At 38.9% G+C, this 27,052-nt stretch overlaps 3 protein-coding genes across 3 annotated transcripts; 1 reads left to right on the top strand and 2 right to left on the bottom strand.

The window, feature by feature from the left end:
• Nucleotides 1-17,060: 17,060 nt before the first annotated feature.
• B0T23DRAFT_14221 (uncharacterized protein) lies at nucleotides 17,061-20,215 on the top strand. Its single transcript, XM_062832377.1, has 2 exons — nucleotides 17,061-17,836; nucleotides 17,892-20,215. Exons 1-2 carry the CDS (start codon nucleotides 17,251-17,253, stop codon nucleotides 20,123-20,125), a joined length of 2,820 nt encoding a protein of 939 aa, XP_062696933.1. The 5' UTR covers nucleotides 17,061-17,250; the 3' UTR covers nucleotides 20,126-20,215.
• Nucleotides 20,216-20,656: 441 nt separating this feature from the next.
• Nucleotides 20,657-22,509, bottom strand: B0T23DRAFT_14117 (glycoside hydrolase). The gene is made up of 3 exons (XM_062832361.1): nucleotides 22,297-22,509; nucleotides 21,769-22,231; nucleotides 20,657-21,648 (listed from the first exon to the last, which is right to left on the bottom strand). The coding sequence occupies exons 1-3, from the start codon at nucleotides 22,379-22,381 to the stop codon at nucleotides 20,727-20,729; spliced, it is 1,470 nt and encodes a 489-aa protein (XP_062696932.1). The 5' UTR covers nucleotides 22,382-22,509; the 3' UTR covers nucleotides 20,657-20,726.
• A 1,553-nt stretch (nucleotides 22,510-24,062) lies between these two features.
• On the bottom strand, nucleotides 24,063-25,594 carry B0T23DRAFT_14105 (uncharacterized protein). Its single transcript, XM_062832359.1, has 3 exons — nucleotides 25,282-25,594; nucleotides 24,431-25,213; nucleotides 24,063-24,374 (listed from the first exon to the last, which is right to left on the bottom strand). The coding sequence occupies exons 1-3, from the start codon at nucleotides 25,364-25,366 to the stop codon at nucleotides 24,250-24,252; spliced, it is 993 nt and encodes a 330-aa protein (XP_062696931.1). The 5' UTR covers nucleotides 25,367-25,594; the 3' UTR covers nucleotides 24,063-24,249.
• Nucleotides 25,595-27,052: the final 1,458 nt, after the last annotated feature.

The following is a 27,052-nucleotide window of genomic DNA, read 5'->3' as shown; positions in this document are numbered from 1 at the left end:
GTCCGGCAAAATAGTAGTATAATAAAAGATTGTAGGCGCATAGAAGCCTATTACCCTGCTAAACTATATAGGTAAAGTATTAGAAGCTATAATTACAGAACGGTTTACATTCGCAGCGGAGGAGTATAGGCTCTTACCCGAGGGCTAAATAGGAAATTGGAAAGGGAAGTTAATTGAATTCGCAATAAGGGTTGTGACGGAGACGGTATATATAGCGTAGGAATTAGGAGTAGTTATATTACTATTTCTCTTCGACTTTAAAGGGGTATTCAATCGGGTAAATTATAAATAGTTCCTATATATACTTTGGGAAAAAGGATTACCAATATAACTCTTATACTAGGTAGCAAACTTTTTATCGGATAGAATAGGTAACTTCTACTTCGATAGAGCAATATTAAAAGAGTTCTATATAGCCGCGGGGGTACTATAAGGCTCCCCCCTCTCCCTAATTTTATTCCTCCTCTTTATTACAATATTATACAAAGTACTAAAAAGGTTTAAAGGCACTATTACAGTAGGATTCGCCAACGATATTAATATCCTAGCCTTCTCAAAGTTAACAAGGGATAACTACAAAAAATTCGCAATTACATAGAAAATCTACCACAAATAGGCGACAGAAAGGGGAATAGAATTTAAAGTAGTAAAATCGGAGTTTATTTACTTTATACAAATACAACAACCTAAGTAAAAGACAGTTAACCTAGGAGGCTACCAATTAGTACCTACGGAGACGGCACGGTTCCTAAACGTATAGTTCAACCGTAAATTTACCTATAGAACGCACCTCTAAACAGTAAAAAAGAAGATATCGACGTAGGTATACGCCCTAGTGCGAATTGTAGCGAAGATGTAGGGGTATAGCTTCGTACAAGTACGAGAGGTCTATACTAAGGTAATTAGGGCGGTAGTAACCTATAGTATATTAGCCTACTATACCCCAACAGAGCCGATAGGAGAACCCCGCGGACTAGCGCGGGACCTAATTGCGACCCAAAATAACTACCTACAGGTAGTTTCTAATATATATAAGGCGGTATCGACATTTAACCTCGAGATAAAGACCTTCTACCCCCCCTTTAACCTCTACCTTAATAAGAAAGTCTAAATATTCGAAGAGCAGCTAGCCCGTTCCCTAACTACAGCCTTTGTACAGGGTATACCAGTATAGGTAACAGCTAAGGTCCGGGATCGAAGGATACAACGTCTACTAAACCTAATACCAATTAACGGCAGAGCGAAGGCCGAATAAACTGTACGATAAGCACTACTCAAAGATATACTAGTACTATAGAGAAAAGCGAGAGAACCTACGCTAGAGGAAAAGGAGAAGTAGTTAGAAGAGGCGATAAAGAGGGAGTAAGTAGTAAAGTAATATATAAAAATAATAGAAGCTATAAAAAAGAGAAAACACTTTAGCACCGTAGAGGCACGAATATAATTCGACGGAACTATACTATAGTACTATATACGGCCCAATACGGACGAAAATCCTACGCTATACTACCTATCAAAGGTAATAAACTCCTTACTAATACAGGCGAGAACCGGGAAAATAAACTTACAAACGTTCCTCTTCGAAAGAAAAGTACTAGAAGTAATAATACTATATTACTAATACGGCGTAGGGAAGGAGACGTTCGAGCACCTAGTATTAGAATGCCGGGAGACGGAATAAACCTAACTTTAGGGCGAAAGTGCACTTACATAGCCGATAAATAAGGAGGAACTCTACAACGAATTCGAAACGAACGTAGAACGGATCTTAAAATAGGCCTTGCGGCTAGGAAGGTTATAAGAATATAAATTGGCAATTAAAATTGAAAAGGCGAGGGAAATAGAAGAAACGCTTAGGAATATAAATTAATATATTTAATTATATATATAAAAGACCCGGCCGAAGCCGGTAACTACCAAACCGGAACGGAACCGCATCGGAACTAACAAAAAACCGACCAGATATATACCAAACGTATCGAAAGTAGCTCCGGAAGAAAACTAAATTATAATTAGACTAGGGGAATCGGGGAACTAATTATTCCGCGTTGCTACCATCCGATATCGCATTAACATTACTATAAGCCTCAACCTCCTTAGGATTATAATTATCCTCTAAATCGGAACCTTTATTATTATCCTTATTAAAATCCTCGGTAATAATACTAGTAGGCACCGTCTTTATACTATAGCGGGGCCGGACAGAAGCCGAATCGTCGACCGGACCTATATTTAAAATATAATTATAAATATTGCAGACAGTTTATTCGATACTAATAAACTATATAAAGGAAGTTAATAGAAGTACCGATACAAGAGCGATACAGGGTACCTACAGCGGAGAGGTAGGTATCAAGGCCATCCTGCCTAGTACGGACCACTATTATTCCCTCGCCAATACGTATAATATCAATAGTAATTATATTAACTTTATCGGAAAGAAGGCGGACGGATTCCTTAACCTTCGTAATATAGAAACGAATTATAGTAATATTATTACAAAGTATAGTAAGGTTTATAAAAGTATTAATAGTAGTATAAGTAAACTTTCTCTTTTTAATAGGGGACTTAACCGTAATTATCGAATCAAAAGCCGGGAAATTACCAATAAAGGAGGGTTCAGCGCCGGTACAATCCGCTATAACCTATACAGCGGCCGCAGCTTTTATTTTACTAATAAAAACCTTAAAATCGCCCTTAATAGTATTATAGCCGTATAGAGCTATAGCGGCTTCAATAAAGGCACGCACTAGAGGAATAAGCTTAGCGTCCGAGTACTCCTCAATCCTCTTTTACAACCGGCACTTACAATAGGGAATAAAGGGACGGACTACCTTACGGATTAGAAACGAAGATACTACAGCAACAGTACAAATACTTATAGGGATCCTAAAAACACTAAGCCTAATCGAAAGCAGTTCTAAAGGCGGCCATATCCTAATAAATCAAAGGGAAGGTATACTAGAGCCTACGGGTATAAGCCTTATACTATTTATAATTCGTAGGAGTCCGGAAGTGCCCTATAGCGGTACCTTTCTTCTCTAGCGTCTCCTTTAATAAATATTTCCGAATTTTCTCGAGGGTAACGGGCTTAATAGGGGCATCATTATATAGCGAATTAACAAAGCCAATATTAAGAGGTACCGCATCCGAAGCGGCGCTACCCTCCGAATCGTCGGGGGAAGCCGTAACCTTTATAACCTTGGCCGCCTTTGAAGTAGGTGTCTTTTTAGCGGCGCCATTAGGTTTCTTACGTAGTATTGTAAAGTAGTAGCGGTACCAATTCGGGTTGGGTACGGACGAATAGTAGCGGCGGATTCGGTTAGGATACGGATATAACGTAGCGAAGGCGGTAGCATAATATAAGGAAGAAAGAAGGGAAGGAAGGAGGGAGCCGGGTCGAAGTTTCCTTTATAGAAATATCTAAGCGGCCCGGAATAACGTAATTAAGGAAAGATAGGATAAAAGACCGCCAACCATAAAGAAACCGTAACAGGAGGATAAAGGAAGGACGGCTATAGGCCGGAGCCGGGTCGGCTACGTATATAATATAAGTTCATAGCCTCGGTTATAACGGTGAGGTTATACCAAGAGGAAGGAAATCGGGAAGGTACAGAGCCAATACAGCGCTATTGCGATAGCGAAGCGGAGGGTTTTCACCCGGCTATTACAGCACGGTTTTTCCCACCGACTACGAGCGAAGCAGCACCGCGTGCCCACTAGGCGGACTATATATATAGTTAGCGTGTATAAGACTAATAATAATATATATTTCTAATAATATTTATTATATTATTAATAATTGAGAAAGTAGGATCGATTTCTAGCGTAACGCCTTTATAAAAATTACTTCGGTAGTTTAATTGTTGCTAATGCTTAATTATAAGTAATTCGGGGGGGCTATTTTTATTCCCTATAGGGAAAATTTATATATTTTCGGTAGTACTTATTATATTTCTAATAGTTGAAAGAATAGGGTCGATTTCCGGCGTAATGCCTTTATAAGAATTATTTTAGTAATTTAATTATTGTTAACGTTTGGCTATAAGTGATTCGGGGGGGTTATCTTTATTCCCTATAGGGAAAATCTATATATTTTCGGTAATATTTATTGTAATAAGCGTATTAATAATAGAATTAACTTCCGGCGTAATGCCTTCGTAAGAATTACCTTAGAGGTTTAATTGATGTGGTCGTTTGGCTGCAGGCGATTCGGGGGGGGTATTCTCCGTAGGTCGTTTATTAGTTAACTATAGGTTATACGGCGTAATAATATTCTAGTAGGCCTTTTCAAATTTATTATTTAGTTTAAAGATTTTTATTAATTCTTTTTCAGACTTAATTATAACGTTACCCCAATTAATCTTATCTGCAACTTTAATTTATATAGCTACTCTTTTATACTATTTATCCTTAAAAGACCTAATAAAGGTACTAATTAGGTTTATTATAAATTAATATTATTCTTCCTCTACTTATTTATATTTAAAGATAATATTTATATTAAATAGATTAATAGTACCCCCGGATACTTTATTTAAATCCTCGATTATAAGGATAATATTGTCGGTAATACTATTAAAAACGAAATTTATAAATATCGGCCTATAAAGAAGTAAATGTTTGAAGATAGCCTAGCCTACTTCGCTATCCTCGAAACCCTCCTTATATATAGTATAATATTAAATAAATAAGGAATATATATAATTAATATATACTATGCGTACTATATAATAATCTTCGATTCTTTAAAGAGGGGATGTTACTTAAGTGTAGTAGTTGAATTTGTATAATATTACGATTTTTATAGCTTTATATAATAAAAATGTCCGTAAATATTTATTATAAATATATTTAATGTTAATCTCCGATTGGAGGGAATAAATTTATTAATTTAAATTAGCGAGCCTATAAGTAATATTTCTCTATAGGAAAATATAGACTAACTTTTTTTATTATATACTCTTTTTACTATATATTAATAGTACTATAAATAGTTAGAAGGAATTATTATATTAATTCGGTCTATCTAATCCGGTAGAAACGTTTAATATATTAAAGTATAGTTAATATATTCTATATAAATGAAAGTTTAATATTAATATAGTATTATTAGTATATGTTTAGTCCGGCCGTATTAATATTAGAATTTAAAATAAGAATGTTAATATTCGTTTATAACGAATTTTAATCCGAGATAATAGTAATCTATTCTAATTATACTTAATTAAACTTAATAGACTGTACTAAGAAAGAAGCTTTTTTTAATAGGGATATAAAGGTTTTATAAAAATATTAATACGGGTGGGTTATAGTAGGTAATTAAGGGGGCTTATATTTATATTTAAGGCGAATTAACGATTATTAGTATATACTTCTTTTACTTTTTCTATTTAAAATATTCTTCTAGTATCTACGTCTATAATAGAGATTTACTGTAATAAAAAGTAAATATTTAAATCGGGTCGACGGGAGGCTAAATATTTAGATCCTAATTTAATTAAGAAAATATATATATTAAGCTACTATTATAATTATTTTTAAAAAAAATTTCGATAGTGTTAATATTAAATTTAGCTAATAAATTTTCCTTATTAAGAATATAAGTAGTATTAGGGAATCCTAATTTTCTAAATAGAAGCCTTTCTATTTTTTCGGTATTTAAAATTGTAATAGGATTATAAACGCTTAAGAATTGAAATATATAGTAATTTTACGTAAAGTATTATAAGGAACGAATTAATATTATATTGAGTTCCTTTCTCTTTTTAACGTCTTTAGAATCCTTTGTGTTGTATATAGGATCGCTATGTAGGCGTTTAAGTATAATATTAGTTATAATTATAATTTTATTATTTAGGGCGTAGTAGGCGAATATAATACAATAGATAATTATTAGCGGAATATTAGCCGATAAATATATTATAATACTATTAGGTAGAGTAATAAGGGTTATTATACTACGAAATAATTAAATATACTTATAACTATTAATAATAAATATAATACTAGACGATACAATAGCCCTATTATTTAATATTAAATTCTAAGTAAGTAGGTTAAAGGCCTACTATTTAAATCCCTATATTTTTTAAATTAATTAAAGGTTGTTAAGGATACTAGCGAATCCGGGTGTATTGCAATTAAATTAAAAATTAATAGGATAATTAAAATTGTAATAAAATTTATTAAATTCTATAAGGGCTTCGTTAGTAAAATAGTCCGGAAATTAAATAGGGAGCGCTGTATTTTCCTATACTAAAGAGGCAAATATATTAAAATCTATTACCTTATTTAAAAGGGGGGTAGTAGAAATATAGATAATAATATACTTAGATAATAGGCGGATTTATCTTTATATTATAAAATCTTTATTACGTATAAATTATATTTTATTATAAATAATTCTATAAAATATTGTACCTTCGACCGATATTATCGTTAAATAATAAAAATACAATTCTCGGACTTTATTTATACTATAATTTACTAGTGTATTAGTATTTTACGATTAAAAGCTATATAATGTTTCCCCATATAGAAATTATTAGAAAATACCCTTATTTCCCTATATAGAAACTACTAATAAATACCCTTATTTCCCTATAAGGAAATTGCTAGTAAATACCCTTATTTCCCTATAAAGAAACTATAAGCAATTAGGATTTTTCTATTATAGGAAAACTTATTCGGTATTGTCTTCCAAATCTTTATCCTCCTCCTCCTCTATTTATAATTTAGCGGAATTAATAATCTCTTCGTTTTTTCGCTTATCGTCTTCTCGCTTATTATTATTTTATTTATCGTTTTCCTATTTATTATTAACGGGAGCGGTCTTTTTCGAGCTTTTCTTTTTTAAACCTTTCTTCTTCGAACCTTTCTTCGAAGTTTGTTTCTTAATAGAAACCTTCTTATTCGTACTGCTAGTATTATAATTATCGCCGACCTCCGCTAATTAATTTTATAGGATATATTTATTATATTTAATAGGAAACCCGTTGCTAGAGAAGGGAAATTTATATATTTAGCGCCGATAATATATAGAAATAGCGGTTAGGATAATAAACTGCGTTGTATTAAGGTTATCGCACTTTTTAATATATATAGCTATAAATATATCGAATTCTTACTAAATTAATATAATTTATATATAATTATCCTACTAGGATATAATATTATAGTAACTATAAAAGTATTTAAAAATAAGCGAATTTCCGAATATAATTGTATATTTATAAAATATTTAAATAATAAAATTGAATAGTATTAAAATTAGTAAAGGATAGGCGGCGTATTATTCCGTTTTACTCCTATATTCTATTTCCTCTACATATATTAAAATCGCCGTTATATATATAATTATTTTCCCAATACCGACGTCGTTAACTAATATAACCGCTCTTAAAGGATTCTCCTTTAACTTATAAATAATATAAATATTTATAAACGTAATTAATCTATTATTTCTTTATATAGAAAGTTGAGGGATAGTCGGATAAAAATAGAATAGGAATATAAATATTAAATAATTTAATTTACTAATAAATTAATAAAGTAATAAATAACCCTTATTTCTACTCAACCCCTATTTTACCTAATTATAATAATCCCCAAATATAAAGAAATTAAAACTTCTACCGTTCTTATTATTCTACTATTACGCTTCGTTTACGTAATAGCCCTATTCCTTTATAACTTTAAGAATAAAGTCCTTATTAGAAAATTTAAATAACGGGTAACTGTACTTTACTAATATAAATATAATAAACCCGTACTACTATTATAAAGCCGCCTATTAATTAAAGAGCGCCTCGTTACTTACTATTATATTAAATTCCAAATTATCCCTCCTCTAAAGAATAATTACATTATCCTTCAAATAATTTATTAACCTTTTATATACTTCGGTATTTTCGTTCCTATTTAAATACTCTACTAAAGCCCCCTAATTGAAAAATATTGACTCAGCCTCGGTAAATAATTCGTCGAACAAGTATTAATAAGGCTAAAGGTACCTAAATATAGGGGTCCCGTCCGATAAAACCTTAATAACCTAGCTATTTAAAACCTTAAATATTAATTGTAATATATTTACTGAAATTTTAATATAAATTTTCGAAAAGTTTTATCCGTTATTAAAACGGTTTAACTATTTATATTAGTTTTAAATTAATTTCTTTTGCTAATACAATTCTAATATATACCTCCTAAATTAATAGAAGGTAGTAAAGTTCTATATAGAACTATAGAAGCGCATATATAAAAGGGTACGAACAATATTAATATCCGTTATATTATTTATTTTAACGAAGCCCCTACAAGTTGTGAGAAAAATGTTATTATTTATTACTTAAGTAATATTCTTGATAGAATTCTTATATCCGGCTTCCGATAGCATTCTATACTAATTATCTTCGGATATAACTATATATAGTACAGCCTTTTTAAATATAATACTATTATAACTAGCAAAATAATAATTTCTATTAATATATTGGGTAGTAAAGTAATTATAATAGAGTATAGTACGGACCTAATTATTTATAGAATAGCTACTCCAACTATACTATTTAGAAAAATCTTAAGTATAGCGTAATACGCTATTGAAATTTGTACCTATAATAGAAGTTTTGAGGTAGGTGAGGTATATTGCGAGAAAGGTAGCTATTAAATAAATTTTATTTTAATTCGCTAGGTAATATTATTCTAGTATAGGGTTTTTTAAATTTCCGACCCGGATAGTATAGGGAATGGGAGGGATATATAGTATTTTAATAATAGAGGTTAAAATATAATTGTACTATAAGTATATAAAAAATTAGGGGAAATCTTTTAATATTTATTTCTATATATCGAAGGAAGCGCTATTCTAAAGGGTATCGCTATAAATATAAAGGGTCTTTAAATAAAGGAAAGGGTTAAAAATTTTAATTACTATAATAAAAATTAAAAGTTGGTACGATAATACAGGTAATGTTTCTCTATAGGGAAAGAATATAGTAAATCGGGCAATATTTCTCTATAGGGAAAGTATAAGTAGGGTCGTATTATAATATATATTAGTAATTTATATTTACATTCTATATAATTTCCTAATATAGTTGTATTAGGATAATTAAATACTATTATATATACCGGTACCCTAGGCGCGGCCTTCGCCTTAAGTATAAAGGCAATAGTTTAATTTAGAATAAACCTATTTAATAGATTGCCTAATTCTTTATTACGGAATTCTAATATAATAGGCCTAATACAACCAACTTCGAAAGGGTATATATTACTATTTTCGGGAGAGACGAATTTAAATGAAATATTAAAGAGGGTTTCAATTGTCCGGATATTATAGTAACCGCTATAGTAAAGATAGCCCGCCTATACTAAAACGTCTTTAATTTACTATAACTTATATTTTACAATCGCTAAATTATTTTTATTGGTTAATTTATATTAAATAAATAGTAAATAGTATAAAGTTAAAAGGGTTTTAAATTTCTTATTATTAAAAAATTTAATTAGTAATTTAGGGTTTAAGTTAGTAGTTAGGTTACCCTTAACCTTTAAATTAACTATTTCTATTATTTTATTTCCCTATAAAAAAAAATAATAGTATTACTTATAATTAAAATAGTAAGTATCTCCTATAATAAAGTAAAATATTAGTCTTTATTACCTATATTATTTTTATATAAGGAAACTTTACTTTAAATTATACTATTTAAAAAATAAAAATAGAAATATAAATTAGAAAGGACGACCGGAGAGGGTTTTATATTTATAATAGGCAAGATTGCTAAAGGTCTTCTACGAAAATATAAAATATTAATCTTCTTTACCTACGTTGTTTCCCTATAGGGAAATTTTATTTAGAAAATATATTATTAAAGGAAGGAAGAGGAAAGGAATTAGAAGGACCGATTAAAGAAGGGTTATATAGACGATTTAATATAGATTTACCTAAATTTAAGGTAGATATTCTAAAGTACGGACTATATTAATATTTCCCTATAGAGAAATAATATAGGTAAGTTATAGGGAATTTTAATATAAATATTTAATAGATTTAATAGAGGATTTTATATTATATTTCTATTTAATCCCTTTAAATATTCTTTATTATTATATATTATAATTACTCGTCGGGTGTAATTATTGTACTAGTATTTATATACTATCCCCTATATATATAAGAGCGGGACGAACCGTATGTGGAGGGGTTCTACGGGGGTAATTTATTCTAGGTATATATTTACTATACTTTACTATATAATAATTATTAATTTAGGTCCCTATATAATTTATAAATTTTAAATTATATAATACTCAAATCTTTATCCGCTTAATAATATATTCTTATAAATATATAAATAATTAGTCTTCTATTAATCGCCTAATAACTATTAATTAATTTCTATTATTAAAAGATCTTATAAAATAAGGATCTTATATAAGGATCTATCCTAATTAAATTATTAATATTCGTATAATAAATTAGTACTTCGGACGAATACGCCCCAACTCCTACCTATTTACCCCCCTTTATTAATTCCTACAATTTTATTTATATTTTAGTAGCTTCTTTTTATATTTTAATACTTATAACTTCCGCCTTAGCCGCCTCTTTATATTCCTTCTTATATACTCTCTCTATTTCAATTCGCTTTATTTAGAGAGTTTTAAATTTAAAGGTACGTACAAATACTCTATTCTTCTCTATAGCCTATACCTCTCTTACCCTTTAAATTAATATTCGCGTATACGGAGTAGGTGTTTACGGTATTAGATATCTAATTTAAATATTAAATTTATTATATTTTATTAGGGTATATAGGAATCTAATTAATTTTAGAATTATAATATTAAAGGATAAAGCCTATACAAATAATTAATAATTATTAAAGATTTAGAATAATAATACAACCAGCGAATTATTAAATATTAATCCTATTTAATTTAATAGAATAAAAATAAAAAGAGGAGTTAAAGAACGAATAAATATTATTAAATTGAAATAAATTAGTACCTTCTTAATTATTTTCTCTCTTCCTATTAGAATATTATCCCTCTTTCGTTTATTTATATAAAATTAGCTATTATTATATTAAATAAATTATTAATAAACTATTAACCTACTATTTACCTTTATTATATTATAATTTAATTAGTCTATTAGTAAATTAATTTAATATTTAAATTTAATATTATACTTTATTCAAATTTCTTTATATACTATAAAAGTACAATTGAATCTTATATTCCTACTAATAGGTTAGTAAAAGTATATTAATAGTAAATCTTAAATATATTAATAATAAATCCCCGGTTGTAATAAACATACGTATGAATATACGGAAGAAGCGATATAAACCGATTGCTCTAATAGTAAGATTATTAATATAATATTTCAATTATATTAGTATTTAGTCGTAGTATATCCTATATTTCTTAATTTATATTTAAGTAAGCGTAGTTATATTTAATACGAATAATTAGAATAGATTTATTCTAAGCCTAATTCCGAACCTCCTTTTATAAATTCTCTATAATATAAATAATTAAAGGTTTAATATAAATTTAGAATAATAGAGCCTAATTTATATTTTAGATAATAATAAAGTTATATATATTTATTAAGGGTTTTATATATAAATAAACTTTCTATTTATTATTATAATTAAGGATTATTCTAAGCGTATCTTTAAATACTATATTTAAAGTAGATATAATAAAATTATACTATATAACTAACGAAGTACGCAGGCCTACGGCGGTAGTGATCTCTCTTAGAAATATATATTGAAAATCCTATATTAATTAACCGGGAGTTAGTACAAATATATTAGAGATAGAACGTTAAATAAAAAATCTACTTATAAATACTTTAAAATTTTAATTTATAGTAATATTATAAAGACCCTCTCCGTCTAACTCCCGCTACTTTACTATATATCTATAATTAATTTCGAAGATTTTAAATACGGTTTTGAATATAAGAGCATATATATTCGGCGAATCGATATTAATTAGAATATAAACGAGAGGGAAAACTATAACAATTAAAAATTTATTAAGGATTTATTAAGGATAAATCTAGGATAATTTAGTAATTTACATCGCTTTAACTATTTTAAGTAGAAGCCCTATATAACTTCTCTATTCTACATATTAAAAAAATATTTGTAATTTATATCTAATTTAAAGGATTTAATAAAACCTTTACGAAAGAACTTTACTTATTCTTTAAAGAAATAAATAATTATAAAATTAATTCTATTATTAAAAACTTTCTAAATATACTATTTAATAAAAAAATTTAATAATTTACTCTTAATAAGACTCTAATATATAAATTTATATAAATATTTGGATTTTAGTATTTTAATTAATATTCGTATATTATAATTTTAAGGCTTAAAATTCCTAATAGTTAAATAAAAGCGTAATACTTTTTAATTATTAACCGAACCCTATTAATATTATTAAAATTTATATATATTTAATTAATAATATTTGTATTATATTCATTAAAAAATTAAATAAAATATAGATTACAGATTAAAATCGTTAAATTACAAATTAATTAATAATTAATCTTTAATATATTATCGATATTAAGAATTTACTTACTCTAAATTATATTAGGGTCTCCTACTCTCTATAAAACCCTTATTAAATTATTAATAATATATTAAGGAGTTTTATTAGGAGGTAGTGGTAGGTATATATATTAACTATAGGAGGTTATAACAATATATAGGATAGTTTTAGTATTAGCTAGAATATAAATATTAATAATAATATTGTAGCTTCGAATTTGGATAGTACTATATCCTTATAAATATTCAATTTTTAATTTATTATTAATAAATCTTTAATAAATATTTAAAATAAGGAGGAAGGATTTATTTACTATATTTAACCTTTCTTACTAGTATAGAATATATTTTAGTATACGCCTTAATATATAATAATTTAAATATAGAGTCCCTTAAATAACCTTCGATTATTAGTTTAATATTTAATTAGAATCGATTAAAGTTATTGGGGAGGCTAGTGAAAAAATATATCCTCTCTCCCGGCTTCGAATTTTAATACTTTAATTAATAGCGAATATAGCTAATAATTATTTTAATAGAAATAAATTAGGAATATAAGTAACGCCAATTATAAAGGGTATATCTTAAATAGGAAATACTTTACTTATATACTAAATAAATTTATAAAATAATTTCGATTTTTTATAGCCCTATATCTCCTAACGTATTCTAGCCGCCTATACCCAATTAATTATAAAGATTATATTAGTAGATAATAATTATTGTTAATTAGATTATAGTAATATAATTAAAATCGGAAATAAATTATAAATAAATCTATACTTAATAGCTCGCCTAACTAAAGGGATTTTATTTTATTGAAGGTGGATTTGAGATAAAAGGTTTATAATTTTTTTATCGACTATAAGTATAGACCTTTATTTATACGCTTACTAAATTCTATAATTTAGATATTTATAGTATTTAATACTAGTATATTTATATATAGTATAATAATAAATAGCATTATTTAAATAATTAAAGGAAGTTTCCTTCGTAGGTATTTTCTTTGTAATATAATACTAGATTTGGAATATAAAAAAGTAATTAAATATTAACCTTATTTATACTACTATTTTATTTCAAAATATTACCATTATATACTTCGCTCTACAGAACCTTAACCTAATTTTCAGTTAAATTATTAATATTTATAATATATATTACGCTAAAAATAGAAGATTTAGAGTATTCTAGAATAATAATTATATAGTAGATCATTTCGATAAAGATAGAGTATTAATTAATATTATTAAATAAAATAAGCGTTAGGCCTATAATTTTAACCTTTATATAATTAATATTACAAAATTAATTATTAATTAATATAAAATATATTTAGAATATATTAATAATATAATACAAAACTTACTAAGAAGTTATTAAATATTATAATATTAGGAAGGGTTATATCCTTTAAATCTTCTAACTTATTAAATTCGGCTACTATATTAATAATTTACTATAGTTCGAATATAATAGACGGTCTATTAAATACTTTATTATTCCATTCAATTAAACCGAGCCTAGTAATAATAATTAAGGTATTAGCGTTAGAAATAGGGTAAGCGCTTATTTTACATCGAATATAATAAATTAAAAATCAATTGGGGATAGATCACACAAGTATTATCGCGAACTATCGCGGAAGGTTCACAGAAGGGTAAATTCGGGCTAATATTATTCGGATTTATACATTTCTTATTCGTAGGCAAGTTTCGTTTATTAGGATTAAAAGCGCCGGTTATTTCTCTATAGGGAAAGTTAAAAGGTATGTATACGATGTGTTAAAGGGGTAATAGTTAGCTAAGAGATTTTCTATAGTGTGGGGTCGGTCTTAGCGTATCTACTTAGGTCAGGAAGCTTTGGGTATAGGGTCGGGTCATATGAGTACTCTATTGAAGCTGCCACTGCAGGTTCACAGCCTCCTGAATGAGCTTCAAGCTCGATGGGATTTGAGCATATGTACACGACGATTACGGCAGGCGGGTCGCTAATGCGGATGAAAAGCTCCTTTGTTACCACCTCACTTTCGGAGTTGCAGGAGGGGGATCACCCAAACTCTGAGCTTGGCAGCAGAGAAGCTTGGGTCGAATGTGAGGTCCACTTACCATGTTATGTTGGCACCTGCTGTTTCCAATTTCCCAGCCATGCCATTTTTTGTTTTTGTTCTTTTCGAAAAGCGCCGTGTTGTGTAGTTGGAAGGTGACCCCTCACATGGGAACGTATTTTTCCTTCCTTCCTTTCTTTCTTTCTTTCTTTCGCTGGTACCAGAGGGGCTGGATGGCTGCATGTCGTCGCTTCGTCGCCGCTCTGGTTCGGCGAGGGCGCTGACAAGCTGAACGAAGTGTTATCCGATCTACCGCGCATCCACACTGTTTTACTTACACTAAATTGACCTTATCCCAACGCCGTTGCCGCATGGCCGGAACTGAACTGTCAACCTCTCATCTCAAAGCTCCTATCTTGAATTGAACCCCACAGATGAACAGTCCAGTCTGACATGTGCGGTGTGCTCATTTGCAAGTGATAGATGGCCGTACATACTGTGTATAGACTTGCGAGGCTGGCACGGTTGGCAAAACTTTTGAAGCAATTCCAATGTTGATGAGCGCGGGTGTAGTGTATGAAAATTGCAGTGTTCCTGCCACTGTTGCTGCTCCTAGCCCGGTCGGGTGTGCAAGTCGTTAACGTCATCGGCCCACCAAAGTGGTATCACGTAAAAAAACTCCTGGTACGAGGTCATTACAGACCGTGTTATCACCTACTTACATACTATCCAATAACATGCTGTTCCCTTGGGCGACTGATGATCTTTGCTGTATCACAGGTCTCCATTGTCGGACAATTAATTTTGTTCGGGGTGTCTGTGCTGTTTTGTTTAGTGTGGTGTACACCATCGTCATGTTGGGCTCCCGTCCGAGGCTCGAATAATTCCATCTCGTTTTGAGAGGACTTGTCCAGAATCTTTCGCTCACTTTGCATAATTCGCTGCTCCACTGCTCCGACCACCAGCGATCGCGATGAGTGTCGTCGGCCCAGGCGGCTCAGTTCCGGAAGAGCACCGCCGCCGAACCCCGGATCCTTGGGGCGGGGGCTACAGTACGGTGCGGCCGGCGACACACTGTCGGCTTCCGATTGGCCGGGCACAGCGCCTCAAAAGTCGGAACCAATACGGCGGTTCATCCATTACACTACGGTCGACGGCTACTCGTATACGGCTAGGCGCTCGGGGGCAGGGTAGGCGCTGAGGCACTGTAGGGTAGTGCTTACTTACTCGGTTCACTCCGAGTCTATAAATGTTTCCGTTAGTCTCGTTTGGATTGAGTCGACCCGAGTCTTCGTGGAAGGTCTGCTTGGCCTTCTGATGGTCAGGTTTAAGAATATCTACCATATTGTAGGTGCGGTGTGGGACATTGGACTTTCCAGGCTGACAACTTTAGGTTGTCATCACAACCTGAATATCATTTTTCTTACTAAACCATTATACGGACCCTGTCTCGAGACGGCAACTGATGCCCCGAACGTGGTGTCATCGACTGACATGAAAGCCATTAGCAGCCACTTCAGCAATCACCCATTACTGCCAAGTAGACGAGATGTCCCCCAGAGCGAGTCGACCCCACGGGGTCGAGGTACGTATATAACACCTCTCGTAGTGCGGTAGGAGAGTTGTTGGGATGGGTGATGTGATCATTCTAGGTTCTCCTGGGATATTGGCAATTATGAAACCTTGCTGCAATAAGGCTTAAGTATAGGTAACCGGCCTCTTACACGTGACGAATCTGACCTCAGGCTCCGTGGAGGTGCCTCAACCGCCATCCATGACACAATCTGATGTCGGGTCTTTGACATCACGAAATGGGGATGCCCAGTGGCTGAGGCCGTGTTCGTTCCGGCAGTAGTACAGTAACGGAAGCATTTTTTTGGTGGCAGAAAAGCTTTGGGTTAGGGTTAGAAGAGATCCCCTTACTGCACTACTGCCACAACGAACACGGCCTGAAGATTGCATGGCAAGACTGGCTGGGTAGGTAGGTATGTAGTGTAGCGGCGGCCTACACTGCAGCGGCGCTACAGTGGCCCATGCCTAACTGAGCCCGACACCGAACCTTGTCGCCCACGCCGTGTTCCTGGATCGTCAACCTTCCAAAAAGGTGGGACTCGAAACAGGATGCCGCCTGCTCCAACCACCGATGACCGGGCCGCGTCCAAGCTACAGTACCCCCCTCCCCCTCGCTGGACCATTTCTCTTCATGTGATTGTGGGTGTAGAATAGCTTCTGGAAAGACCAGAGCAAAGTGGACGATATACGACAGAAACAACAGGTTATTCCAACCCTCTTTGAAAATACCATTCTTAGCGTCAGGCTATCCGTCTGGTCAAAGATTTCGACATCGAATTATGTGGCCTTTCACACTGGACAGCTCTCCGAAATACAGTTGACTATCGCAATTCAGGGTCCCCAAACACTTTCTTGTTCCCTCCAACAATCAACATCCACACAACACTTTCGACCACGACTTCGACAGCTCGCCATTCAACCGATCCAAGCCATTGGCTACCAGACGGGCATAGCACATTATCTTCGCCATTTCCGAAGTCCGTTCGATGTAGTCCGAGGCCCGAGCCACGAAGTACGAAGCTCAAAACCTCGACCATGTCAGAGCATCTCCGACCTCCAATTTCAGCCCCATCCCACTCTCCGACTCTCCACGCAACCGACGTCAAATACGATCAGCAAGACCCCGAAGAAGACATTACCATCGGTACACGAACACCGAAACCCTACTACCGTCAGAGCTTCGAGCTCCTCGAGCCCTCCGAACGACTCTTACACAGAGCAGCGACCGTGGCTCTGTCACAGCGTCAGCCCTCCTCTACATCAGCCCACAACTCGAACCCGGCGAGCGATAGCGGTACCGAAGCAGACGATGAACATTTCCTCAAGGGATTGCCGGCCCCCAAAACCCGATCACACAAGGGCTTACGTGGGAAGAACGAGCCGCTGTCGGGTACATCAACACCCTTGCTTTCCCCCAACGCGCCAGACGAGGATGGACGAGACCCCGACCTGAACTCGAGATCTGGCTTTTCCATACGACTAAAAAGAAGTGAGGCCGAGAGAGCTCGTAGAAGGAAAGAAGTTGTTCGCCGTGGTGCCGAGGTACTGCTGCTTGCTTGTCAGGGGGTGCTGGTAGCGTCAAACCATGATGTGCAGCCTTTTATTCAAATATATCGAAAAGGTACGTTGAGCTTTTGCTATTACAGTCATAACCTCAGCTAACATGTTTCCTGCAGAACTCTCCGCCTTGGGCTGGCTATTCTCGACACTACTTGCTCTTTACCCGCTGAGGCTCGTAGCTTGGGCATATCGTCGAGGCAACCCATCGAAACAATTGCCTCTTTCTGTCCCTACTTCCTTCGATCCGGCTCCGGCGTTATACCCACAGCTTATACCGCTGTTCGTCTCGCTTCTTGTTGCACCGAATGTCGAGGGTGTTGTGTTGCCAAACGTGATTTTGAGCATCTGCTCGCTACCAAGACCGTTGATACCTGGCGCGGGATACTGGGAAGAGTACAGTTCTACACAGTGGCTATTGTCTTGCATTCCCCTTGTGGCGGGCGGCTCTGCTACGGACCCCGAGATCCTGACTTTGCTGTATCCCTTGCACCAGACGCTATGCTTGCTCTTGCAGCAACTTACTACGACTAGCCTGCTGATTGCAGAATTGCAATTACTTTCCGTGGCCCTCATTAACGTCCTTTTACTGGCACGATCTCCCCAGGTCGTTATTTTGAAGGCACTTCTTTGGGGAGGTGGTCTCGGCATTATCGCGCTATGTGGTAAAGTCATCCAATGGGGTATCTCTTTGGCTAGAGTACCAAAGTGGCGCTTTAAACGTCCTTCTGTCTCCAGGTCTGGAAGTACATCTGGATTCTGGAAGTTCTTCAGAGCCGCCAAACGTACATACTATGATGGTAAAACCGACAACGAGGAGGTATTAAGTGACTCCGACCATGTGGTTTCGGGCCATAATCGCAACCGAAGCTCCGCAACTCCTTCCTGGGATTTGGGCTTCTTGAAAGGAAGGACAAGGGCGGATAGCATCACCAGCGCTGAAGAGAACTCCTTTCGTCAAGCCAATGGTGCGGATGTTCGCTTTGATGTGCAGGAGCCACCATCGCCTCAGCAGCCCTCTTCACGAAGGCATACATTGCCTTCTCTGGGTAAAATCACCAGCATTGTTCGGTCCCAAACCAGCACTCCTTCGGGTCGCCGGAAGCGTTCTGCCTCCACCAGTGTACGCGCCTTCTTTTCCTTGACACAAGGACAAGCTGCTGTGAGGAAGTGGCTGTACGCCGGCTGGGTCTACGCTTGCATACTGATCGTCATTTTGGTTGGCGTTCGAGAATGTGTGGGACGATACGCTCTGGCTGGACACGAGCCCGTAGGGTGGGCGCTTGGTTATCTATTTGGCGACATTCCCGAGTTCAGGCTCGAGGTCGTCAAGGCGGGTCTTGAGAGATGGATCTGCCTCCCGATACGAGCCCATGGTGAGGCTTCCGGCGCCTTGGGCGGCTGGGTTCAGTTGGTCCGGCAGTCTGTCTTTGGAGAAGCGAATACCCGTCTCCTCCTCAGCGGCTACTGGCTAGTCATCATCGTAATCGGCCTCGCCGTCGTGTTCCGTCTGTCGCCTTTTTACGAGGTTGATACACGTCGGAAGGTCTTTCATTTCATGATGGTCGCCATGTTCTTGCCTACCATCTTCATTGACCCAACATACATCGCTCTGGCTTTGTCGATCGTTCTCGCCATCTTCCTTCTGGTTGACCTTCTCCGAGCCAGCCAGCTCCCCCCTTTGTCTACGCCTATAGCCCAGTTCCTTACCCCATACGTCGATGGAAGAGACCTACGCGGCCCCGTCGTCATCTCGCACATCTTCCTCCTTATCGGATGCGCCATCCCTCTATGGCTCAGCTTAGCCGCATTGCCGCGCATCGGAGAAGGCCCCTTAGCAGGATGGGAGGTCCCACTCCGTGACATCAGCATGGTCGCCGGAGTCGTATGCGTGGGACTAGGCGATGCGGCAGCTTCGCTGATCGGAAGGAGATGGGGTCACAGGAAATGGCTCTGGGGAGGCGGCAAGAGCATTGAGGGAAGCATTGCGTTCGCGACAGCGGTGTTTGTGGGGTTGATGACGGCTAATGTTTGGCTGTTCGTTGGGGGCTGGCCCTCGACTGTCGGCATGCTTTCTACGGTTGCCCGGGAAGCGGAACTTAATGATGGCTTTGGATCGAGCGAGGGTGCGGCCGCGGGTGTCGGCGAGCTGGCGATGGATATAATCGGGAGGTTATGGGAAGCCTTGTCTCAGTTGCCAAAGGCATCGTGGTCGATGACGGTGGTGAAGACGGCGGTATGTGCTTGCATGGCATCGCTCACAGAGGCGGTGTTGACAGGAGGTAATGATAATGTGGTCGTGCCGGTTGTGCTGTGGACTTGTGTCAAAAGCATGAACATGAATTTGAGGTAGTGCCAGAGTATGATACTCCTGTTTGTTATAGACGAAGAGATAGATAAGACTAGGAAAGTGTTACAAAATGTCCAATCTTGTGTGATCAGATCTGTTATCCATGATGATGGACTTGAAGCTGCTACTCGGAAAACCATTAACACTTTGAATCTCTTCCGCCTTATTTACGTCGTTACCGAGAAACTCACTGTCGTCCACCTTGAACCTTTAACTCTACTTGTAGCACACCCAGCAAGACCATCAGCTCCGATTCCGAACGGAAGATCGAACGACGCGTGGTGCGATGAACAATACTCAAGTCACAAGGTTCCGAGAATGGTTGCTCGAGGTACACTTAAAATTAACGCCGAATGCCTTACTTACATCATGCTGTTTTGGACAATGGTGGAAGTCAAGAATGAACAAAAGGCTGCAAAGTATCGGGCTTCACACCATCACGCAAAGCCTCCAACGCTGAAATAAAGCTTTGAAGCAGTGTTTAAACACAACAAGGAACTGATGGGGGGAATAAAAGAAAGAGGCCTATATTGCGTGCCCATTCATCAAACACCAAAAAAAATCATGATATTTCCCACACTGGCTGAGCCCAACGCCCGGCTGCTTAAATAGTCAAGAACACACTCCCGCCCACAATGCTAATAGCCAAAATCGCCGTCACGATGCCCGCACCAACCCGATCCGCCATGGTGATCGGCTTCAACGCCGCCAACCCTCCCCTCGACGCCGGATCCGTCACACCTGCTCCGGGATCACCCTTGGACGTGCCGCCCTGCGCCGTCGTGACGGGTCCCTTGGCCGCCTTGCCCACCCCCTTATGCGTCAAGGTATACATGACAGCCGACAAAGCGTTCATCTGCGCGCCAACACCAGCCCACCCGTCAAACGTCTGCGTCCACTTGAACCCGCACGCGGTCCCGTCGATGCCCTTGAAGCCTGGTTGGATGCCACCGCTGTCTACTTGCGGTGCTGCCGCCCCGACGGGCCCTGTACAAGTGGCGACGGCGGCGGCGGCGGTTGCGCGTATCCAGGGATTGATGCGTTCGTACGTGTAGGGCGCGACTTGCGAAGTTGATGATAGCCACCGCAGCAAATAGCCCTTGAACGTCTGCTGGTCAATGTTGCACTGGTACGGGTGTCCGCGGTCCGAAAATCCCGATTCGCAGTACCATTCCTTGATGATCTTGGTGTCGTTGGTCAGGAACTTGGCCTCGACGGCCCCCAACAGGCCGTCCACGCGGGTTTTCCAGGTCTCTTGTTCGGCGCCCGTCGAGACATTGTACATGAAGGCCGCGCCTTGGAGGAAGACGCCGATGTTGTAAGACCATACGTGTGGCCCGGAGTCGTTGCGGCACACGTGTGTTGTCACGTCGAAGTGGGCGCCGTCTTTGACGTCGTATTCGTCCGTGATCAGGTTGATGGAGCGCTCCCAGTCCCAGGTGCGCGAGGCCCATTCGCCGTAGGAGCTGTTGCCTGTAAAGCGCGCAAGGCGTGCGCCAAGGTTGAAGAAGATACCGTTGGAGATACTGGGGGAGGGGGGGAAAGTCAGTATGCCGACACGGGAAAGTCGTTATAGAATGATGAAACATTCCAAGAGATCCCAAACAAAGTATCGCAAGTGCCTCTTGGCTTTCCCTTCCACTTACGAGTTTTTATAATCCTTGCCCGTCTGAAAGTCGTTGATAGCCCATCTGAGACCTCCGCCGCAGTTCAAGTCGTCCCAGCGCGAAGCCATCTGGTTGAAAACAGCCTGGACGAGCGCCAGCCATTGCGGCTGGTCCTCAGGTGGGTCTGGAAACGCGTCCTCGGCCGCCATCATGGCCGTGATAGTCCAAAAGCCTACATCGTCGTTGGATGATGTTCGGGACTGGTTGGCAGGGTTGAAATCTCGGGCATCGCCTGCTTGGTGCACAATCGCCTGCGTCGTCACTTCCACATAGGATGTGTCGCCTGTAATCCACCAATAGTCGACCATTGCGCCAAACATTGCGCCTGCTTCCCACCAGTAGTAAGGATCCGGCAAGTTTCCGGGTGTGTCGCCGGTGTTGTTTCCCGTGTAGTATTTCAGCATTCCGTATGCTATCGTAGCGGCGGCATCCTTGACCGATTCTGATCAACGCCCGTGTTAGTAGGCGCGAGCGCGAACGAAGGGGGTGTTCAGTCAGGATCCTTACGGGTATCGTCGATGTCCATGGTGATGGCCGTCGCAGACTGGGCGAGCAGGCCCATCAGGCCACAGACCGCAACATTCCACCTCATGGCGGAGAGAGGGAACCGAGAGAACGAGGGACGACGAGATCACTGGAGCGTATAACGAAGGACGAGAGGGGCGCTGAAACGAGGGACGATGAGCGAAAGCCTTCACGCAAGAAGTTGGACCGCTGGCAACAATCACAGAAGCGGCATACTCTTTTCACAGAGTATTTGTGTCGTTTAGTTAGAAAGACAGTGAAAACAGGAGAGAAAATGAGACTAGCGAGAGTAGGAACTGGAACGACGATGATGGGATGAAAGGATGGAGGTCAGTCAGACTGTGCCAAGCGAACGGAAGCACGCGGAGCAAGACAAGAGACAAGCACTCTCGAAACCAACACTTGGGGGTCCAAACAGCCAAGCATTACAATGGTCTCAAAGGCAACAAGCCAAGGCCAGAACGGAACCAACAATAGACACCGATGAGGACCAGCACTTGCAACAGGGACTCCCGAGCCGCTAGAGAACCCTTGGCGTGGTACTGGCTAAACGCTTTTGATGAAAGGATACTGTGTACATGATAGTGTCAGAATTACTGCCGGGGTTTGAGTCGCTGAGACGGTCTAGACGGGTACCTTTTTTGAAGGGTAGAGATCTAGAAATGTAACCGGGCCAGAACAACCTGTTCTCAGATTCCGCGTATTAACCAAGTCTACACACTGATCATCAGGGAGAATCTGGTCGACGGATAGAAGGATGCGGACAAGACTTTGAAAACAAGGAACGCTGGAAAGAATAGGAGCAATGCGAGCAATGTGACGACGTAGCCACAGCTCGGATTGGAACTTAGATTGGCTGAAATTGAGTTTGGCGAACCATCACGATGGGGGTTCGTGTCGAGCCAAGACATTGGCAAAATTGGCAGAGTCGGGAGGATTGACAAAGGATGAAAGTGGTGCAAAGGGCTTAAATAGCAGCCTCTCAACAACACAACTGGTGCCCTAGAACGGTGGGAACCATGCCTTTTTCTGACCTTCGATTTCGTGTGGAAGGGGGGAAAGCACGTGGCAAAGTTGAAGAGACTCCAGTTCTTGATATTAGTGTAAACTGCTTCATCTGAATAATTTGGAAATCCAGATTATCCATACTGTACGATTCGTTAGTGCAGTATGTAAAGCGCTTGAGCGTTGACCTCTTTCCCCCAGAAAGTAACCCTGTAATTTGTCATGCTTGGCGAGGCCAAGGGAATCTGAGACTTGAACTGGGCTTTGACATTAGTAGAACACAGCCACGATTGAATAGCCATGTTTCTGTATGAAAGTCGTGTTCGTTTGTCTTCATTCATCAACGCGCAGAAATCCAAATGGTTGGGTGAAACAGTAAGGCATAAAGTTGAGACCACCCTCGCCGGCAGTGTTTGGAAACCCCTGAACCGTGCAGATGTGTCAAACACCTGGGTTGTGGTAGTGACCAGATGTTAGCAGAAGCGCCAAAATATGTGTGAAGAGAGAGATCCACGTTAAAAGATTTCAATAAAAAATTCAAACATATCCATAGCATCCATAAATTCCCATATTGGCATGTTAGTCATTGATCGCCATTAGTAAAAGTCGATGATTGTTTAAAATTTTGCTCCTTGTGGTGCCCTTTGAAGCAGTCTGGACTTGACGCCAAGACCGGACGATGTTGATCGGACCCAAAAAGGCCAAGGGTCAACCTGGCGGCTAGCTTCGATTGCAATGCTGCATGCGATTCAGCACCCAAACCTCTGATGTAATCCAAGTAATCTGTATTGCTGTCAAGCCGTCCGAATCGATGTCCGGTGATCTTGAGCTGCGAATAAATTGCATTTCGTCGAGATCGTAATAGAAGGCACTACGCTTCTGCGCCAAAAGTTCCGTATATCACCAAGAGATGTCGTTCCTTTTGTCTGTTTACGCCTTGCGCTTCTTGGCCGGCCTGGCGTCGGCATCATCCTCCTCATCGTCCTCATCAGCATCATCGTCATCGTCATCTTCAAAATCGTCGTCGCTTGCCAACTCCTGTTCTTGTGCTTGGGCTGTAATGTGTTAGCAGAAATGCATAAACAGGGAGCAAGGTATAGATGTTTCTTACTGAAGTACTTGATAGCACCGGGCCACAGGTCGTCCGAGAGAGCAAGTGCAAGGCTGTCGCCATCCGGAAAGATCTCCAACTCGATCTCATCCTCCTCCTCCTCCTCCTCCTCCTCTTCCTCGTCATCCTCCTCATCTTCCTCCTTCTTGCTTTCACCGGCCTCTGCGGTAGCCTTTCTGGCTTGTCGCTTTTCTTGAAGCTTTTCAATGGCTGCCTTGTTTTCCTCGGCAGATACTCTCCTGCCCCTGTAGCCGAACCAGGCAAAGAAGCTAAGGCCTCCGAGCCCAATTTTCTCAATCTGGTTTTTGAGTTCCTTTTGCTTGTCCGTGAAATCCTCACCCTTGACGGTGGACCAATGCTTGCCAGCAGCCTTCTCCTCTTCCCAGACGGCGTTGACCAAGCCGAGCAGGCCACTCGTAAGGTCCTTGCCCTTCTTCCACTTGATGTTCACCGGCTCGCTGACCAAGCCTGTCCAACCGCCTTTGCTTCTGCGCGACCAGAACTTCTTCTCCAGCACCTTGTCCTCGAAGTACTCGTTTTCGGCAAATTCGAAACGGAAGAGGACGCTACGGGGGTCGCCGGAGCCACCGTTCTCGATTTCGAAGTGGGAGACAGAAAAGGAAGAGAGAGACGATAGCAAGAGGGCGGAGTCTTGGGGTTGGATGTACTCGTCAATGTCTTGTGGCGCCTGCTCGAAAACCAGGGGCCAAAAGTTGGGGATCTGGGCTACGACCTTTTCACGCTTCTCGTAGAGGGGGCGGGACAGCTGGACCTGCTGGCGGACTTTCAGATGAGACATGTTAGCAATGAGCGATATGCAAACACAAGAAAGCGACAAAAAGCAAACTTACTAATCTCGGTCTCGACATCCTCGAATTCGTTCTCGAGATCGCGCAACTCCTCGTAAGTCACGGAGGTTTCTGCCGGGGAAGCCATGCTGCTTGGTTGTTCTTGAAGTTTGGCGCGTGGTGATATTCCAAGACGTTACCTCTACTTCAGCAAAAAAACAAACGAAAGAAAGAACGCGTAAAGAAGTCTTGCCCTCGGAGAAGAAAAAAAAAATGTGGTTGCCTTCTGTCGATCGCCTAGTCCTGTTTCATGCTTCGGCAGGCACTTGCTGTGACGCAGCGGACCCTGAGTAGGTACCTTTGCGGTTCACTCCACTGCGGGGTTTCACAGTAGTGCCCGTAGGTAACTCAAAATTAGCTTTGTTACCTAGTGGAGGTTCATCTGATAGACCCCACCATTCAGCCGTGTAACTGTTCCATTGAGTTTTGGTCCAGGGGTTCCGCATCTCACTGAGCCAAACTCAAATGGGGCGAAGATCAATTTCTATAGCGCTGTCTGTTAGCGGCGGGCCGCCATTAGGTAGGTATCCACCACCATCGGGGCATGAATCTCAGCTGGCTTGTTCTTCTATGCAACCAAGGGGACCGGAAGGTTTGTGACCATCAATATCGTGACTGGACTTTGATCAACGACGACGCAGGCTGTCGGCGGCCGAGAATGGACGCGTTTCCAGACACTCTCCGAAGACCAGCCACAATGTCCCGGGCTTGTTCAAGATGTCCAGGCTGTCTTTTTACCAGATGGTGGCTTCGGAGGAGGAAGTTGCGTTGACGAGGATTGCGATGGGCAATTAACGCTTTCAAGTCGGAAAGCAGCTAATTTTACTGTACCGAGCCAGGTCCTTCCTGCAACTCTACCTACCTACCTAGATAGGTAGGTAAGATGTACCTGACGACTTCATTGTGAAGTACTAACTCATCGCGACTGTCAACGTATGGGCGTAGGGTAACCGCCTAGGCCAAATTACCTGATGTGCTACCTACTACATCCAGGTGCTTGAGCTAGAGCCGCAGAATAAGCTAAGTACAAAATGTGTTGGTAATGCTGACGGTGCCTTCCTCCTGAGGTACTCCCGTAATGGGCGCCGTGTTCGAAGCGGAAGGAGCGTCAGCGCCGGGCCATGAGGGCATCTCATCGACGCAAGCAAAAACTTGACTACCCACAGGTAGAAGTACTTAAGTAGTAGGTAGATATTTTCCCTCCTCCCACAATCACTGTACTCTTCAGGTTTTCACGCTCTTTTCTCGTCCGCTCTTTCGCATTCTTCGTTCTCCTTCAGGCTTTCTTGAACACACTCACTTTCATACAGGCATGTGCAAAAGACGCCATCTCACGTTCTTCGTCGCGATCACTCGCTGATTGGCCAATCTGACGAGTTTTCTACTGAGGACGTCTTGTCGGCGCTGGATTGGCCTGCTGGATCTCTTGCCAAAATGTATGTCCGAAGTCGGGCTCGTATTGATGAATAACCCCCCCAGTGTCGCGGCTACGCTAGGATGCTGGGGCCTCTGCTTCACACCTGTAGTGTACATACATACCTTCAGTTCTGGAGACGTCGCTAGTCTGCGGATCCGGTTCCTCTTTACCCAGTCGGGCTCGGGCCTTGACTTTCTGTTAGTAACAGACTTCACCGTCCCATGGCACATGACTGGACTTATTTTCAACATCCTTTGCGTCAACCTTCTGTAGCCGCCATTTTTTTGTTGACTGGTCTTCTCACGAGTCGTCGCACGTCCAAGTTGGGCCCAAGCTTTCTCGAAAGGTGTGGATGAA

Source organism: Neurospora hispaniola, assembly GCF_033458365.1.
Source record: "Neurospora hispaniola strain FGSC 10403 chromosome Unknown B0T23scaffold_1, whole genome shotgun sequence".
Classification (NCBI taxonomy): domain Eukaryota; kingdom Fungi; phylum Ascomycota; class Sordariomycetes; order Sordariales; family Sordariaceae; genus Neurospora; species Neurospora hispaniola.
Note: the sequence above shows the minus strand (reverse complement) of the source record. Positions and strands in the feature narration are given on the sequence as shown.

Bases quoted from the DNA above. Each gene is read 5' to 3' on its own strand.
- B0T23DRAFT_14221 (XM_062832377.1), top strand. From the start codon at position 17,251: ATGTCAGAGCATCTCCGACCTCCAATTTCAGCCCCATCCCACTCTCCG. The intron at 17,837-17,891 runs GTACGTTGAGCT...TGTTTCCTGCAG, and splicing joins TATTCAAATATATCGAAAAG to AACTCTCCGCCTTGGGCTGG.
- B0T23DRAFT_14117 (XM_062832361.1), bottom strand. From the start codon at position 22,381: ATGAGGTGGAATGTTGCGGTCTGTGGCCTGATGGGCCTGCTCGCCCAG. The intron at 22,232-22,296 runs GTAAGGATCCTG...GGCGTTGATCAG, and splicing joins CATGGACATCGACGATACCC to AATCGGTCAAGGATGCCGCC. The intron at 21,649-21,768 runs GTAAGTGGAAGG...CCCCTCCCCCAG, and splicing joins GGCAAGGATTATAAAAACTC to TATCTCCAACGGTATCTTCT.
- B0T23DRAFT_14105 (XM_062832359.1), bottom strand. From the start codon at position 25,366: ATGGCTTCCCCGGCAGAAACCTCCGTGACTTACGAGGAGTTGCGCGAT. The intron at 25,214-25,281 runs GTAAGTTTGCTT...CTCATCTGAAAG, and splicing joins GGATGTCGAGACCGAGATTA to TCCGCCAGCAGGTCCAGCTG. The intron at 24,375-24,430 runs GTAAGAAACATC...AACACATTACAG, and splicing joins CGGTGCTATCAAGTACTTCA to CCCAAGCACAAGAACAGGAG.